Genomic DNA, 14,092 nt, shown 5'->3' with positions numbered 1-14,092 from the left:
TTTCCACGTAAAGAGCTCTCAGAGACAGGACAATTCTTGCAGCTTCATTTTTAAAGTTACCAGTGGACTTTCCAAAAGCTTCTTAATTGCACTTCGAGAATTAAAACTTTTAAAATTGAACATTTATCCATCCAATAACTTGACGTTGCGCTTTAAAACAAAAATGATTTTGTGGTGAGTATAAAAAAGAACGCATAGTTTGTGTAGTTTGTAAATTACTTAAATGTCGTTTATTGTAAAATGTATAACTTTAAAATATGCTAAAAACAAATATACTCGTATAGTCAGTTATATTGTTTTAAATTTTTCTCTTTTTAAATATGTTATTACATTTTGTATTTGATAAACATAAGCGCAACAAGCGCTTGAGTATGTAGCTATTTGTATGTGTGTGTAGCATGTGTGTACAGTGTGTGTTGTGTGTACGGAGTGTATGTGTATGTGTTTGTGTGTGTACAGTTCCAATTGTGCCAGATACGCCAACGCTTTGTTTGTTGTCCATAATCAGCTAACGACGCTCGACAATGGGGATTCAAGTTGGGTTTGGATTGAATACGGTGCAATAACCTTAGAGTTTACTGCAGCAAACAACAACATCAACAATGTGTATGTGTGAGTGTGTGTGTGGTGTGTTTGATTTTGCTTAGGAACTAAAGCTTACATATGTACAAACTATGTAACAAGTCTGGAGCAGATGCTAACAGTTTAGTTAGTCGAACTTATCAATTAAACAAATGCAACGTCCACTTCTCATCTCGTCTCGTCTCACTTCGCTTCTCCTCTCTCTCTCTTAAAACTTGGCAGTCGAATTGTGGCCCAGCCATGTGCTCAGCTGCTGATTTTAATTTTCCACCTCTGCTCTCGATCAACACACAACAACATTATTGGGTGAGCACTTTCCGATTGATGAAACCATGTTAAAATCAATCAATACTTAAGCTTGATCTATGCATGTACTGTGTGGGTTGTAGATAGGTGTGTGTATGTGTGTGTGTGTAGGATGAGGCGAGGCACTCGATAAAGCAAAAGGCACAAACATTACACTTAAAGACTAAGACTACTTAATCTAGATCTAGACAAATAGACATATCAAGTACATGCTTCAAACGCTGCTCCGCAGCAAAGCATTGACAGAAGATTGGGACTCTGCTACTGCTTCTGTATCTATCTGTTTCGGTTTCTGGTGTAGTTCGGTTTCAGTTTCAGTTTTTCTGTTCTGTTCTATTCTGTTCAATCTTCAACAACATCGACATCGAGTTATTGGCAATTAGTGTTAAACTAACCACTTAATGGAGCACATCAATGTTTTTGCTGCTAAAGTGGCGATATCAGAAGACAATTACGACGAGGCAACTTTCCATTTGTCGAATTTCGTTTCTTTCTGGTCTGCTGTAGTTTTTTTGTATTGTTGTTTTTGCGTTTGTTTGATAACTCTCTTGATTAGGCTGTGGGCAGCGGTTCGTTCTTGGCATTGCGTCGCTGCTCCCAGTTGGATATCCAGGTCAGGGGATAGCATAGGAAACCCGACAACAGGATCAAACCACCAGCGAAGTAGAAGGCCATATTGTAGCTTTTGGTCATGTCATAAAGAGCACCTGTAAAATTTCATAAATTTATCAACTAATCCCAATTTGCGTTAAGCGATCGTAGCACTTACCGGCAATGGGACTGCCGATGGTGGCAGCCAAACCCTGGAACAACATCAGGAATCCAAAGGCATTGGTCAGCTTCTCCAGGCCAATCAGCTCGACAGCAATCAGTGATCGCAGCGCCGAGAAGCAGGCAATGCAAACGCCAAAGAAGAATGCGAATGCCCACTGCGTGGTGGCATTCACGACGACTCCACTGAAGATGGTAGCCAAGCCACCGGCGGTCAGTGCCACATTATTAAGCCACAGCGGCTTGACGCTGGGGAACGAACTCAACGAGCCACAAACGATCCTAGCAATCGTATTGATTGCGCCAATGCCCGAGATAAGCGAGACGGCCGAAGATGCGGACATGCCATTTTCTATGGCACGATCCGGCAGGAAGGAGAAGGGCACAAAGAAGCCCATCATGGTCAAGAAGCCGCTGACAGCGAGGCACATGAATGACGGTGACTTCAGCAGCGTGGTGTCCAACATGGTCGAGAGTGTGCGACGCACTGCTTCGGGGCAAATGCGGCAACCCTTTTGCCGATCCTCCAGCATATCCTGCTTGGTGGGCAGCCGGGTGACGGACATGTGATAGGCCAGCGAGGTCTGTGACTGATATTGGGGTATGCGTGTCAGCGAACCGGTAAAGAAGATATCATCTCTGTACATAGGACGGGACGACTGCGATTGTCCATGATGGTGAGCGGCATCATGGCCTGTGCCATGGGGACGCTTCGCCAGATCCTGAGGTCGTCGGCCGGAGACTGTGTGACGTCGAGCCTGAATCGTCACAGGCTTGGCCTCGGTCTCCAACAGGTTATCGTTCTCCGCCTCCTCCTCGTTCTCGCCCACGGTGGTCAGCTCCTTGTGCAAATTGAAGGTCAACTGCTGTGGATCGCCATTCGGTGTGGTGGGCTGCGATTTGCGCAACTGCTTCAGCTCGGTGCCCTTGCTTGCCTGTCCCGACGGGCGGCGCTCCAGATTCATGCCCTTGAAGATCTCCGCAGCCGTGGGATAATGATGGCGCTGCGAGGCGCCCATGTAGGTGTTGTGTGCCGAGTTGGGCATCGAGTAGGCGAAGCGACCTTCGGGCAGCGGCTTGGTGAACGCAGCCTGATGCAATTGTGGCGTTGGCGCTACGGTATTGCCATGGCCATTCAGTTTGGTCTTCTCCTCATCGACCACGGTGCCATCCTCGGTGACACCGAGCGTAATCGGCTGTATGGGACGGAAGGCGAGGCCAAAGATGGCACACGACAGCACCATCAGACCCTGAATGGCCAAGGTCATGCGCCAGTTCGTCTCCTTCAGCAGAAAATTGGTGAGCGGGGCAAAGACAAAGACGCCAACTCCCGAGCCGCAAAGAGCGACACCGGTGGCCAGAGCACGCCACTTCTCAAAGTAGAAACCAATGATGACGACAGCGGGGATGTAGACCATGCAGAAGCCAATACCACCCAATACACCATAGATGACGAACAGATATTCCACGCTCGTAGCATAGTACGAGAGACCGAAGCAGATGGCCGAGAAGATGGCACCGGTAATTGTGACGGGACGGAAACCGAAACGATTGGCCAATGCACTGACAAAGGGACCAGCCATCAGGTAGCAACCGCTGAGCAGTGACGAGACGAACGTGACATAGAATTTGCTCACACCGAACTCTTTCATGAGGTGCTCCTGTATGCTGGCCGAGCAGAAAACGATGCCATCGATCACAGTGCAGCAGAGGAACGAGGCAACCATGACAACCCAAGCCCAGCCGCTGTCCGGTGGCACCACAACTGCAGCAGTGTCGATTTCCTCCTCCTCCTCCTCATCCTCTTCCTTGAACTTGTCCAGCTTGTTGTTGTCGGGATGCTTGGAGACTAGCGCATTTGCTGACGCCAGCTCATCTTGGGACTTGGTTTGTTGTGTCGGCATGGCGGCACTGCAGGAGAGAGCAGAGAGATAGCAGAGTTGTGAATAATAATCATAATATGCAAATATTTATCAGCTGGAACTTGTCGCTCTCGCTGGCATTGTGTGGCCTTCAGTCGACTCACGCAAATTGCGCATACGCCCCCTCGAACGTAGCGAAACTTTCGCTTTCAATACGCTACGACTAATAATATTTACTATACTATGTGTGCGATCCTATATTTATAATTGTCACGTGTGAGTCTATGCTGCATTTGTATCTGTATCTGTATCGGTGTATCGGTGTATCTGTGTATCTGTATCTTTATCTATACTCAAGTATTTAACTGTGCTTAACTTTTGTTTATCTCAACGACGTCAATCGGCTTGTTCACTCGTATTTGTACAATGTGTCGCTCTGGGGTGGGTGTCAAACGTCAACGCTCTCCCCCGCCGCAATTCCAATGGCAATGGCAATGGCAGTGCCAATGCCAAGCATAGAATAGCAATAATAAGAACAATAACAACTGCAGCCTACGTCAAAAGCTGCTTAGCAGAATCGCAAAAAAGTAGCAACAAATTAATGTATTTTTTCTCAAAAATAATGAACAAACAACATTTTTTTGCTTCTTTTGTTTTTTAGCAAATTCCGTGACCAAGTTGTCCATCAATTTCTTACATTTCCCATGGCAAAAATATTCTGTATGCCAGGCACACTCACACTCGCATACACACACACGCACACTCTCACAGTTATTATATGCTCGCGAGATTTTTTTGTATTTCTTTGTCGTTTTGTTTGTACCCGCTTCTTCATTGCGGCTAACAAACTTTTGGCCTTGAGCCTCTATTTCTTGGCCTTATCTAATCGCATCTGGATCCGTTGAAGCAACCTGCATGCATAAAAACTTTGGCTAACCGCATTAGCCATAAGGCACTGGAAATTTTTCACTCGACTTACAAAGTGTCTGGAAAACTGACATAATTATGGTTATCTTATATTACAGGAATCTTGGTTTATTTATGATATTTACCTTAGAGATTGCAGTGCGAATTTTCACTTTAAATTTATAGTAATTGTTATGTAACTAATCTAATATAAACTAAACAGCAAGTAAGAAAGCTAGTCGAGTGTGTTTGTCTTTTAGATAACCGCTAACCATTCTTAGTTTAAGCAATGCAGGACGGTATTATTCTTAAAGTATACCAAATGAATATACCACAAAAATACTACAAATTATAACAAATGCTATATTTGGTATATATTTATATAGTACCACACTCAAAATATACCATAGAGTGAAAAATATACCAGAATTCGAGACTCTAGCTTTCACAATTACGCTTGTATCAAAAATTCAATAATATACTGAAGTCTATATTTGGTATATCGATATACTATTGCAAAGAAATATATCAGATTGTCAATTAAATTAACTAAGATCCAGTTGCCGATTTTTGATACTTCTGAAATACTTCTTTATGGGGTCGGAGATGTCTCCTTCTGCCTTTTACATACATTTGAGTTCCTGTGAGTTGCCCTAAGCTAGCTGGGATACAATTTTTACTTTTTATGAGCGCTTAAGGTCATCCATAAGCTATGTAATGTCTAGGAAACAAGTTTATTTTTCATATATCATCATAAAATTCGTCTCTTAACAACATTAAGCAAATCTGTTTTAAGTAAACATTAAACAACTACTTTTTTTCTTAACTAGACCTAATTAAGTTGAATTATTGCCTATAATGAAGCACCCAAATCATGTCACTTACAAATCCTCGTAATCTGTGAGTATCTAGCTGATATAGTACTCATATATGGTAAAGTATCTCACGTATGCGATGATAACAAAATTCAGTCGATCCACGACCCGCGACAAGATTTATGATCCAAAGAGATTTGGTTTATATGCAAATTAACAAGCACTTGATAAAACAGATTAAGCGTAAAAATAATAATCGGGAACGGGGATTTTCATACGTCCGATACGTCTGATATACTTGCTGACAAAATGTGACGATTTTGCGTTGAAGTACAGTTTGTGTTTTATTGTTTCCTTTGCCTGGCAACGGGGATTGTAAAACTTTAAAGGCCTGACGATTAGTTGCTGATTAGTACATTGTAAATAGTTTATTATCTGCCAAAAATAGGGTATGGCAGCCAATAAACCGAGAATCGAGTATTGAGAAATTGAGTTTTGAGGGACAGTGGCATAAATCAATTAATTTGTGGAGATTTGCTGAGCGTGTGCGGATAGATAAGAGAACTTGCCATGGATTTATTTAGTTCTATCGGAGGGCTGCTCCATGTACCAGATAATAACAAACTCCCGTTAACACTTAGCAACCCACTTGGCATGTGACTGCTTTCCGTATATGGATGTCTTGATAACTCGATTTCCTTGATTATTGGCATTCTGCTGGACGTTGTTTTATTCTATGCCATAAATATGGTATTTTGGTCTAGTAAATGGCTTGAAGATTGCCGTCGCGACACAACAAAAACCCTTTACACTTTTGGGTTTGTTATGCAATGTCCAATATTATTATACAAGTATTATTGCTCTCGTCTATAATTATGGTAGACTCTCGAAAGTGGTCTCGTATTTCATACGATACGATTGCGTTTACGAGCCATGTCCCAAATGGCTAGGCCAAAGCCACTAGGAAATGGCTCAGCACATCGAAGCACAGCGAATACATTGAATACATTGAGTAAACTCAAGTGCTGGAAGCAGAAGTAGAAGAAGCCATTTAACTGCTTCTGCTTCTGCTTCGGTTCGTACTCTTAACTGACTTTTGCAGCTATCCCCGTACTATTAATAGACCGTTGTCAACTTGTTGAACGAAATCGAACCATTTTGTTTTTGCTCAAAGTACAACTTGTGAGTTGCAAGTTGCGGGACGCCGCACCCAGTGCCAAGTTTCAGACAGTTGGCGCTTCCATTCACATACACACATTCCCACTCCTTAGCCACTTAGCCACTTCCATTGCCGAACTTAAGAATGCTATATACCCTGTAATCAGATCAAGATAACTTCACTGGCAGTGCAATAAAATTAATTTAACATTCTTATTTATAAACCTCTCGATATTGAGCCACTACTTTTGCTTCATCTTACGCATTATGAATGGCGATATAATCTGAGGAATGCGAATTTTTAGCTTTAAAATAGAAATAGTTTATCTAAATCATTGATAATTTTCACTCTATTTGATTAATATTCTTAAGACTTGATTTATTCGATGTGATCTTACGAATGCCAGATGTTAGCCTTAAAATAGGCAATATAAATAGATAAATAGTTTATCTACATTTTCGTCAGTTTTCATAATATTTGCGTAATATTTTTTGGATTGCATAATTCAAATGCGCAATTAAAAATCGATGTATTGAATTTTTAAGTACTTTTTGGAAAATCTTAATAATTTTTGTGTAATACTAAACTTCGTAAATTAATAAATAGGTAATAAAAACTTCAGTAAAATACAATTGTAAAATTTGTTTAATTTTATAATAAGATTTTTTACCTTAAAAGTATTTATTTCTTTTCCTCTTATTAATAAGAACTTGGGTCTTATTTCAAATGTTCTTGAAATTACGATAATTCATAAGTATTGAATCGCTGAAAATGTTTTACGGCACTTCTACAGTTATATCTTAAACCTTAAAAAAGAAAATTTCAGCTATTATCATACATATCTTGTAATTCTTAAATTTTCTAAAATAAAAAGATATGCATAACAAAACAGTTTAAAGATTAGTAGTTGTCTTGAGCAGGAATACAAGAAAACACCCAGCTTGACTCTTCATCCAAAATGAATAATACTAAGAAGTGGAATGCGAGCTATGCTCTTTACGTAAATAGAAAAATACTTTGACCACAAATTCTGAAAATTTCAAAGCATTTGCATAACAAACATATGAGTTACAGGGCATCTGTTCGTCGCTTCTATTTACAAAAAAAAAATATATATATACATATGTACATGCTCGATTTTTTCATTATTGACTTTGCTTTGTCCCTATTCTAGTTTATGTCATGCATCGGACTTCTCGCTGGGCAGTCGAAGTGTCGGTATTATGAGGCATTGTGATGTTATCCTTAGCTTGGTTGTAAGCTAATCCCGCTGTGTGCAAACAGCAGCGCCCATCCATCATCATCATCATCGTCTCCCCCGCACCTTTGATTAGCTACCGAACAGTTGTCAGCGCCAATTGGCGGCTGTTGACGGCTCTTAAATTGATGCCCCTCGATTGAACCAATAAATGTGATAGGTAAACACATATGGTCATAGACACGGACGACAGAAAGACAGACTTGAACATTGACAGGCGACATTCTCAAGTCGTTTTTCCTGTTGCTGGTTTTTCCTTTTAGCATACATACTTGAATGTATCTTTCGCTGTGCCTGTGTAACAGTATCTGCATCTGTAAGTGTCTCTGTGTGCATCTCATTTGTAGCATACAAATGTGTGCGTCCGGCTGTCTCGTCGCTTCCTTTTGCCCTCTTCGCCACTTCACAAACAAACTTGAAACACGTGTGTGTCTGTGTTAAGTGTTTCTATGTGTATGTGCGTGTGTGTGCGACTGTCAGCGCCACAATTTGTTGCTACATGTGCCGCAATCATTAAACGATTTTATGCTCAAAATATTAATTAGCCTAAATGTGGGCTAAGCATGGGGACTTGACTCCAACCTGTTGGAGCTGCCACCAAATATGGCAGCTTATTGTTTTTTTTTTTTTTTTTTTGGTTGTTGTTGTTTGCTTGCCACCGAACACAGCAAGAGTGTGTGAGTACTTTGTTTGCGCCACTTGAAAGCCACAAAAAGCCAATAGCCAAAACCCCCGCCCGCTCTCCATGTTGGCCCAAATTTTCGAAACACTTTAAACAACTGTCTCTTAAGTATGTGTGTGTGTCATTGTTGTTGCTATATTTTTTTGTTGCTTCGGTTTGCTCTCAAGTTCATTGAACGGCCTTTCACCCAGGCCCCAAAGCTGCACAGAGTCACGATATTGAGTCGGAGTTAGTTCCATGAGTTGCGCATGCGCAACAGAAGTAGGAAGGCTATCAAGATTGGAAGATTGGAATCGAGCATAAAACTCATAAATAGTTGCTTAGCTCTTTTACGCTTTCATTCTTTATTCGCCTTTATCGGTTTTTGATCTCAACTGGTCGAACGATCACCGAAAGGGGAAAAAAAATCCAAATTCTACAACTGATTAATTTGGTTTACATTATCTTTTAGCTGACAATCATGTTCAATTAATTAAGCCATCAGTTTTGAAAGAGTTCAATCAATTCTTTGTTTCATTACTGACCTAGTTATATGTATATATAATAATACTTGAGTAATTCTTTGACTTGTTTAAAGAATGATTGATTAGAAGACTACAACGCAATACACTTTCATTCATTTCAAAAGAAGACAATACAAAAAAATAATAAACAATTTACATTATAAGTGCATGTTCAATAAATAAAGAGAAATTATATATGAACAATTTCTTTTTTATAAAGCTCTTGTTAGAATGATTAATGAGATAGGAAAATAATGACAAGAGATAATAATAAAAATGGAATAAAAATCACAGAGAATGTAAAATAAAAAGCAAAGAAAAATTCCGGTTGATCTTTGGAGCGATATTATATCTTTGTTTGGTTCCTTGTAAGTTCTGATCTTTGAAACTTCTGCAGTATCTCTCTCGTTGTTTTTGTCAGTGTGCAACATAGTTTATATAGAATATTTTATATGTAGATTGTTTATATGCTCTATATGTACATATATGTATGTATGTATGAATGCGGGACGCACTTTATCAGCTATTGTTGTTCTTAGTCTTGTTACTGTTCCTATTGTCACTGCTCTTGTTGTTATTCTTGTTGTTGTTGTTGTTGTCGACACTATCGGCATGAACAAAGGCCCGTCAACAGCCAGTGTTAATGAACAATTAGTGGAGCGATCAATGGTCGCCCCGGCCCCAAATAGGCAAAAGCTGTAGCTCGAGCCCGAACCCGAACCCGAACCCGATCTCGAACCCAGACCCGAACTCGAATCCAAGAAAAACCAAAGCAGAAGAACAGAGAGCAAAACTCATATTTGTCTTTGTCGGAAGTGGAGCATGCGATACGAAATCAATTAACATGTTGAAATTATGGAAATTACTCGCCAAAGTCGCACAATTATTTTGATGATGCATCTTGAGAGCAAGTCGCTGATTTATGACGGCAAAGCAAAGCAAAGCATGTGAGTGCGTAAATATGTAAATTGATTATGTATTGGGTTATCTGCACGTGCCTTCTAAGTCAGGCGCTAGTTGAAAACTATAAAAAATCTACAAATATAGCAACAGCAACAGTCTATAGCTATAGTAAATAAGCTCAGCTCAGATACAAATACGAATCGTGTACATTGTTGACCCCCAAGCGTTGACATTGGCGCCAAAATGCTTTCGAATTTCATTTCGAATCTGATAAGAAATCTGAGCGCACAAACAAGTTGCAATTGCATTCGAATAAATTGACATCGAACTTATCACCACAAAAACGCAGAGTTGAATTAAGCCGAGTGTGTGTGTGTGTATGTGTGTGATTTGCTTTAATCAACTGCAAATATGTAAATATTTACTAACTGATTAACGGCTATGGCTTTGTGCTTCTCATGTGCTATGGAAAGATTTTTCGTGCTCAATTTCAAAGAAATAAAAATGCCACAACACGCAAATGCACCCAGGCAAAACCGACAAAAATAAAATAATAAGAATATTAATAAAACAAAAAAAAAAACCACAAGAATTTTAAAGTCAGCTGAGAAAAAGAAATCCCAGTTATTTGGCAATGACTGACTCACTAAATGACTGACTAACTGTCGGACTGACTGGCTGACGGTCTGTCTGAGTTTGTGGCTTTGTAAATGTACAAAACATGTTTGCTGCATATAAATAAATTCAATTCGAGTATATACGATTTACTCATACATATATTCCACTTGCTGTTTAGCCTGGTTTAAGTTGATTTTGTTTTAGTTTTTTTTTTTTTTGCGAATTTCTATTCTCATAATTTGCTTTTAATTAATGAAACCCAAGCTAATCAAGCCAAATATTTACCAACATGCCACAGCATTTACTATACTTAAAATGTAATTAGGCCTTGCCAATTGGGTCATTGGCATCTGATTCAGCATCAGCTTCAGTCTGAGTTACAGTCGCGCAGCTCCAACGTCATCTATGGCAACTCTTGCATTTCTAATGCTTCATCGCGTCACAATATCCAGATTGTGGCGATGTCTGAACGACTCTTAAAGTGCCAGGAAATTCTAAACAGCTTTTTATCTAACTACGACTGCGATTGACGCGAGATTATTCCTGTTTTTATTTCCTTTTTGATAGTGTGACAGTTTTGGTTGCAATTAAAAAAATTCACGATTGCTGTCAATCTAAGTTAATACTATAGGAAGAATGTTAAACAAAAGTTAATGAAACTACAGGGTATGTGCTAGTCGAGCTTACTGCACAGCAACATGTATGCAAATGAAGTGTGCAAGATATCGAATGAACAGTTTATCGTCGAGTCAACCGGTTGGGGGCGTGTGGCTTATGCAAAGCTGACGCTCAAAGATCAAAGGAAAAGCAGAAAGGCCTTGAACAAATGTCAAAATCTGTTACCACTTTTGATATGTTTTCAATTCAAGTGAGTCACCATAATTGCGACAGCCGATATCGAAGATATTTCTACGGGTGTGTCGCGTTTTCTATTTCGGTTTATTTTTGCCAAAAAGTAAAAAAACAAACATAAAAAGAAAACAGCTATAAAATCAACAATTAAGAAAGTTACAGTCGAGTGTGCTCGACTATGAGATACCCGATACCCATTCTAAATATTTTGCTTTTATTGTGCGGTATTATTCCTAAAATATACCAAATTAATACACCAAAAAATTACTGAAATGCACCAAAGGGTATGTGTTTGGTGTATTGATACAGTATTATTCAAAATATACCATGAAGTGCAAAATATACCAGAGCGTCAACCATTAAAAATATACCATAGAGTACAAAATATACCAGAGCCTCAGTCAAAGCAATTAAGGCCGGAAGTAAGTAATAATTTTCACTCATACAAAACAATTTCATAAATAACTTCTACAATTTTTATGTGATTGCAACCAAATTCTCAATAATCTTAAATTTCTAGCTTCAAAATTACGATTATTATTAGATTTTTATCGATTGACGGGGGCTAAAGTGGGAGTGGCACAAATTTGAAACAAACTTGATCTGTGTGCAAGCAGAAAAAGTGCTATCTATATGAGATATAGTCTCTAAGATCTAGGTGTTCATGCGGACGGACGGACAGACATGGCTATATTATACTCGCTTTTGACGCTGATATATAGAATAAATTATATATATATATACTTTATAGATGCCTTCTTCTGTCTGTTCACACATTTCCTGGAGCCACAAACTTATAATACCCTTCTAACCTATGGTACACCAGGTATAATAACTAACAGAACACTAATTTACGAAACAATTTGGTAGTTTCCTTTTTCGAGTGAATTTGCATGATAATTGTGGCTGCAATTAAGATATCGAGTAAAAGGTAAATTGCCAGCGAAATAGGGCGTGAGGTGTTCGGTTCATTTGAAGTCCAATATTTATATAACTGTCCGTTATAGATACACGTATCATGTAGGTTTATTTTAAGTGCAGACTTATTATCGATCTATTCTTAAGCTGATTTTCTTCCGTTGTTGTTCAAGTTCAGCGAGGGGGAAACGGAAAACAGCTAAAATATCGTCGACACAAACCGAAAAAAAAAATCAGCAAATAAAAGTAGCAAGCAACAACAACAACAACAATGTACACACGCCCATAAAAGGTGCTTGAAAGCCGTTTACGTGTTAACGTGTTTCTGGTTTCCTGATTCCTGGTATTGGCATGACGAGTCTTCAGGCAACGTCAGGCTAAAGCATTCGGCATCGCTCTTTTTTCCCTCGTCCAGACAGCCGCATAAAAAATATTAAGACTGACGCGACGCGACTCTTAAGCGATGCCATGCGATGCGATGCGTCGCGAGTCTCGACTTTGAAAGTTAGAAGCTTACAAAATGAACATAAAAAAAACAAAAAACAACAAAAATGTTGTGACTAAGTTCTTGGCCGATGCAAGCGGAGTCGCAATTGGAGTTGGCGGCAGATGTTGATTATCGTTACCATGTGTATGTGTGTGTTTTAGCCAAAAAAACAAAACTCGTTTTTGGCCGGGTCAAGACGCCGCGAGAGAGAGTGAGAGAGACAGGGGCGCGGTCATGTGACAGCGGCATAAGGCCAGAGCTCTACAGTCATTCATCTACGTATACGTGTAACTGCATGTGTATGCGTGAGTCTGTGTGTGTGTTGGCCCTCTTGCGCTTACCTTTATGTTGCGTTTGTTGTGTCTGGCGGCAGTTTGCAGCTTTCAATTTGTTGCGGCGCGATCCGTCTGTGTTACTTTTTTGATTTGAAAATTTCCGATCCACGAATCGCGGTATTTAAGCACTCACTGCGTTTTCTTAGGCTATTTCTGGCGCCCCCAAACGGACGGTAGAACGATAAACGATGGACGGTAGGACGTTGTTGGCGTGGACGTCGTGGGCAGTGTGAAGAATTTCTTATGTGAGAAAGCGAAAGCAACAAATAACGCACAAACGAACTGGGGAATTAGGCAGCGGAGAACGGGGAAGCGAACGCAGCGCGCAGAAAACGTAAAAATCGAAAGTTAACTGTAAAAAGCGCAAATTTAGAAACTGAACCGAACTGACGAAGAACGAACACGCTTATAAATACTTCTAGTATATGTATCTGTATCTGATTATCTGTAGCGGTTTAGCAGCTGTTCGTGCGACTTCTATATGTATATCTACATATGTATGTGTATGTATGTCTTGCAGTACACATATACCAAAAACAAACACACACACACTTATTTATGTATATTTAGTTAGATGCTTGTAGCGATGTCTCTGTGTAGGTGTCAGCAGCGGGTACATACATATGTGGAGCATACGAAATGTTCGGCGACCTGCCTCCGTACGCAAAAAAAGGCACGCGTTTCAAAAAGACGTCCCGATACTTTTTATAGTACCCTCGAATGCGGAGTGAATACGTTGGCGACGTACGTACGTATATTTATTTATTCTGTTATTTTGTATTTCGAGCTCTCAGCGCCGCTTTGACTTAATGCGTGTCGTGTGTGCGAACGTTTTATTTGTGATCGCGATCCGAGCGACCGATCCGAGCGACTCAGTAAAGATAACTAAAGGGAAATGGAAATGTGTTGGCAGTATAAACAGCACAACGGCAACACCGACAGCAATGAGCAACGAAATGAGCAGAGGCAGAACCAGCACCAGCAGCAACAGCAGCAGCAGCAGCGGCAGCAGCAACAGCAACAGCAAAAAAGCAGCAGCAACGCCAACAACTAGCAGCAGCAGCAGAAACACCAAGCGTTCCAACCTCGCAAGCAATACAATACGACGAGAACTTAACAGAGTCTCACACACACA

At 40.0% G+C, this 14,092-nt stretch overlaps 1 protein-coding gene across 1 annotated transcript; it reads right to left on the bottom strand.

Moving 5' to 3' along the window:
- Positions 1-204: 204 nt before the first annotated feature.
- LOC117572428 (monocarboxylate transporter 10) lies at positions 205-13,858 on the bottom strand. The gene is made up of 3 exons (XM_034255253.2): positions 12,964-13,858; positions 1,658-3,570; positions 205-1,595 (listed from the first exon to the last, which is right to left on the bottom strand). The coding sequence occupies exons 2-3, from the start codon at positions 3,561-3,563 to the stop codon at positions 1,441-1,443; spliced, it is 2,061 nt and encodes a 686-aa protein (XP_034111144.1). The 5' UTR covers positions 3,564-3,570; positions 12,964-13,858; the 3' UTR covers positions 205-1,440.
- Positions 13,859-14,092: the final 234 nt, after the last annotated feature.

The sequence above is a fragment of the Drosophila albomicans genome, chromosome 3 (genome assembly GCF_009650485.2).
Source record: "Drosophila albomicans strain 15112-1751.03 chromosome 3, ASM965048v2, whole genome shotgun sequence".
Lineage (NCBI taxonomy): Eukaryota > Metazoa > Arthropoda > Insecta > Diptera > Drosophilidae > Drosophila > Drosophila albomicans.
Note: the sequence above shows the minus strand (reverse complement) of the source record. Positions and strands in the feature narration are given on the sequence as shown.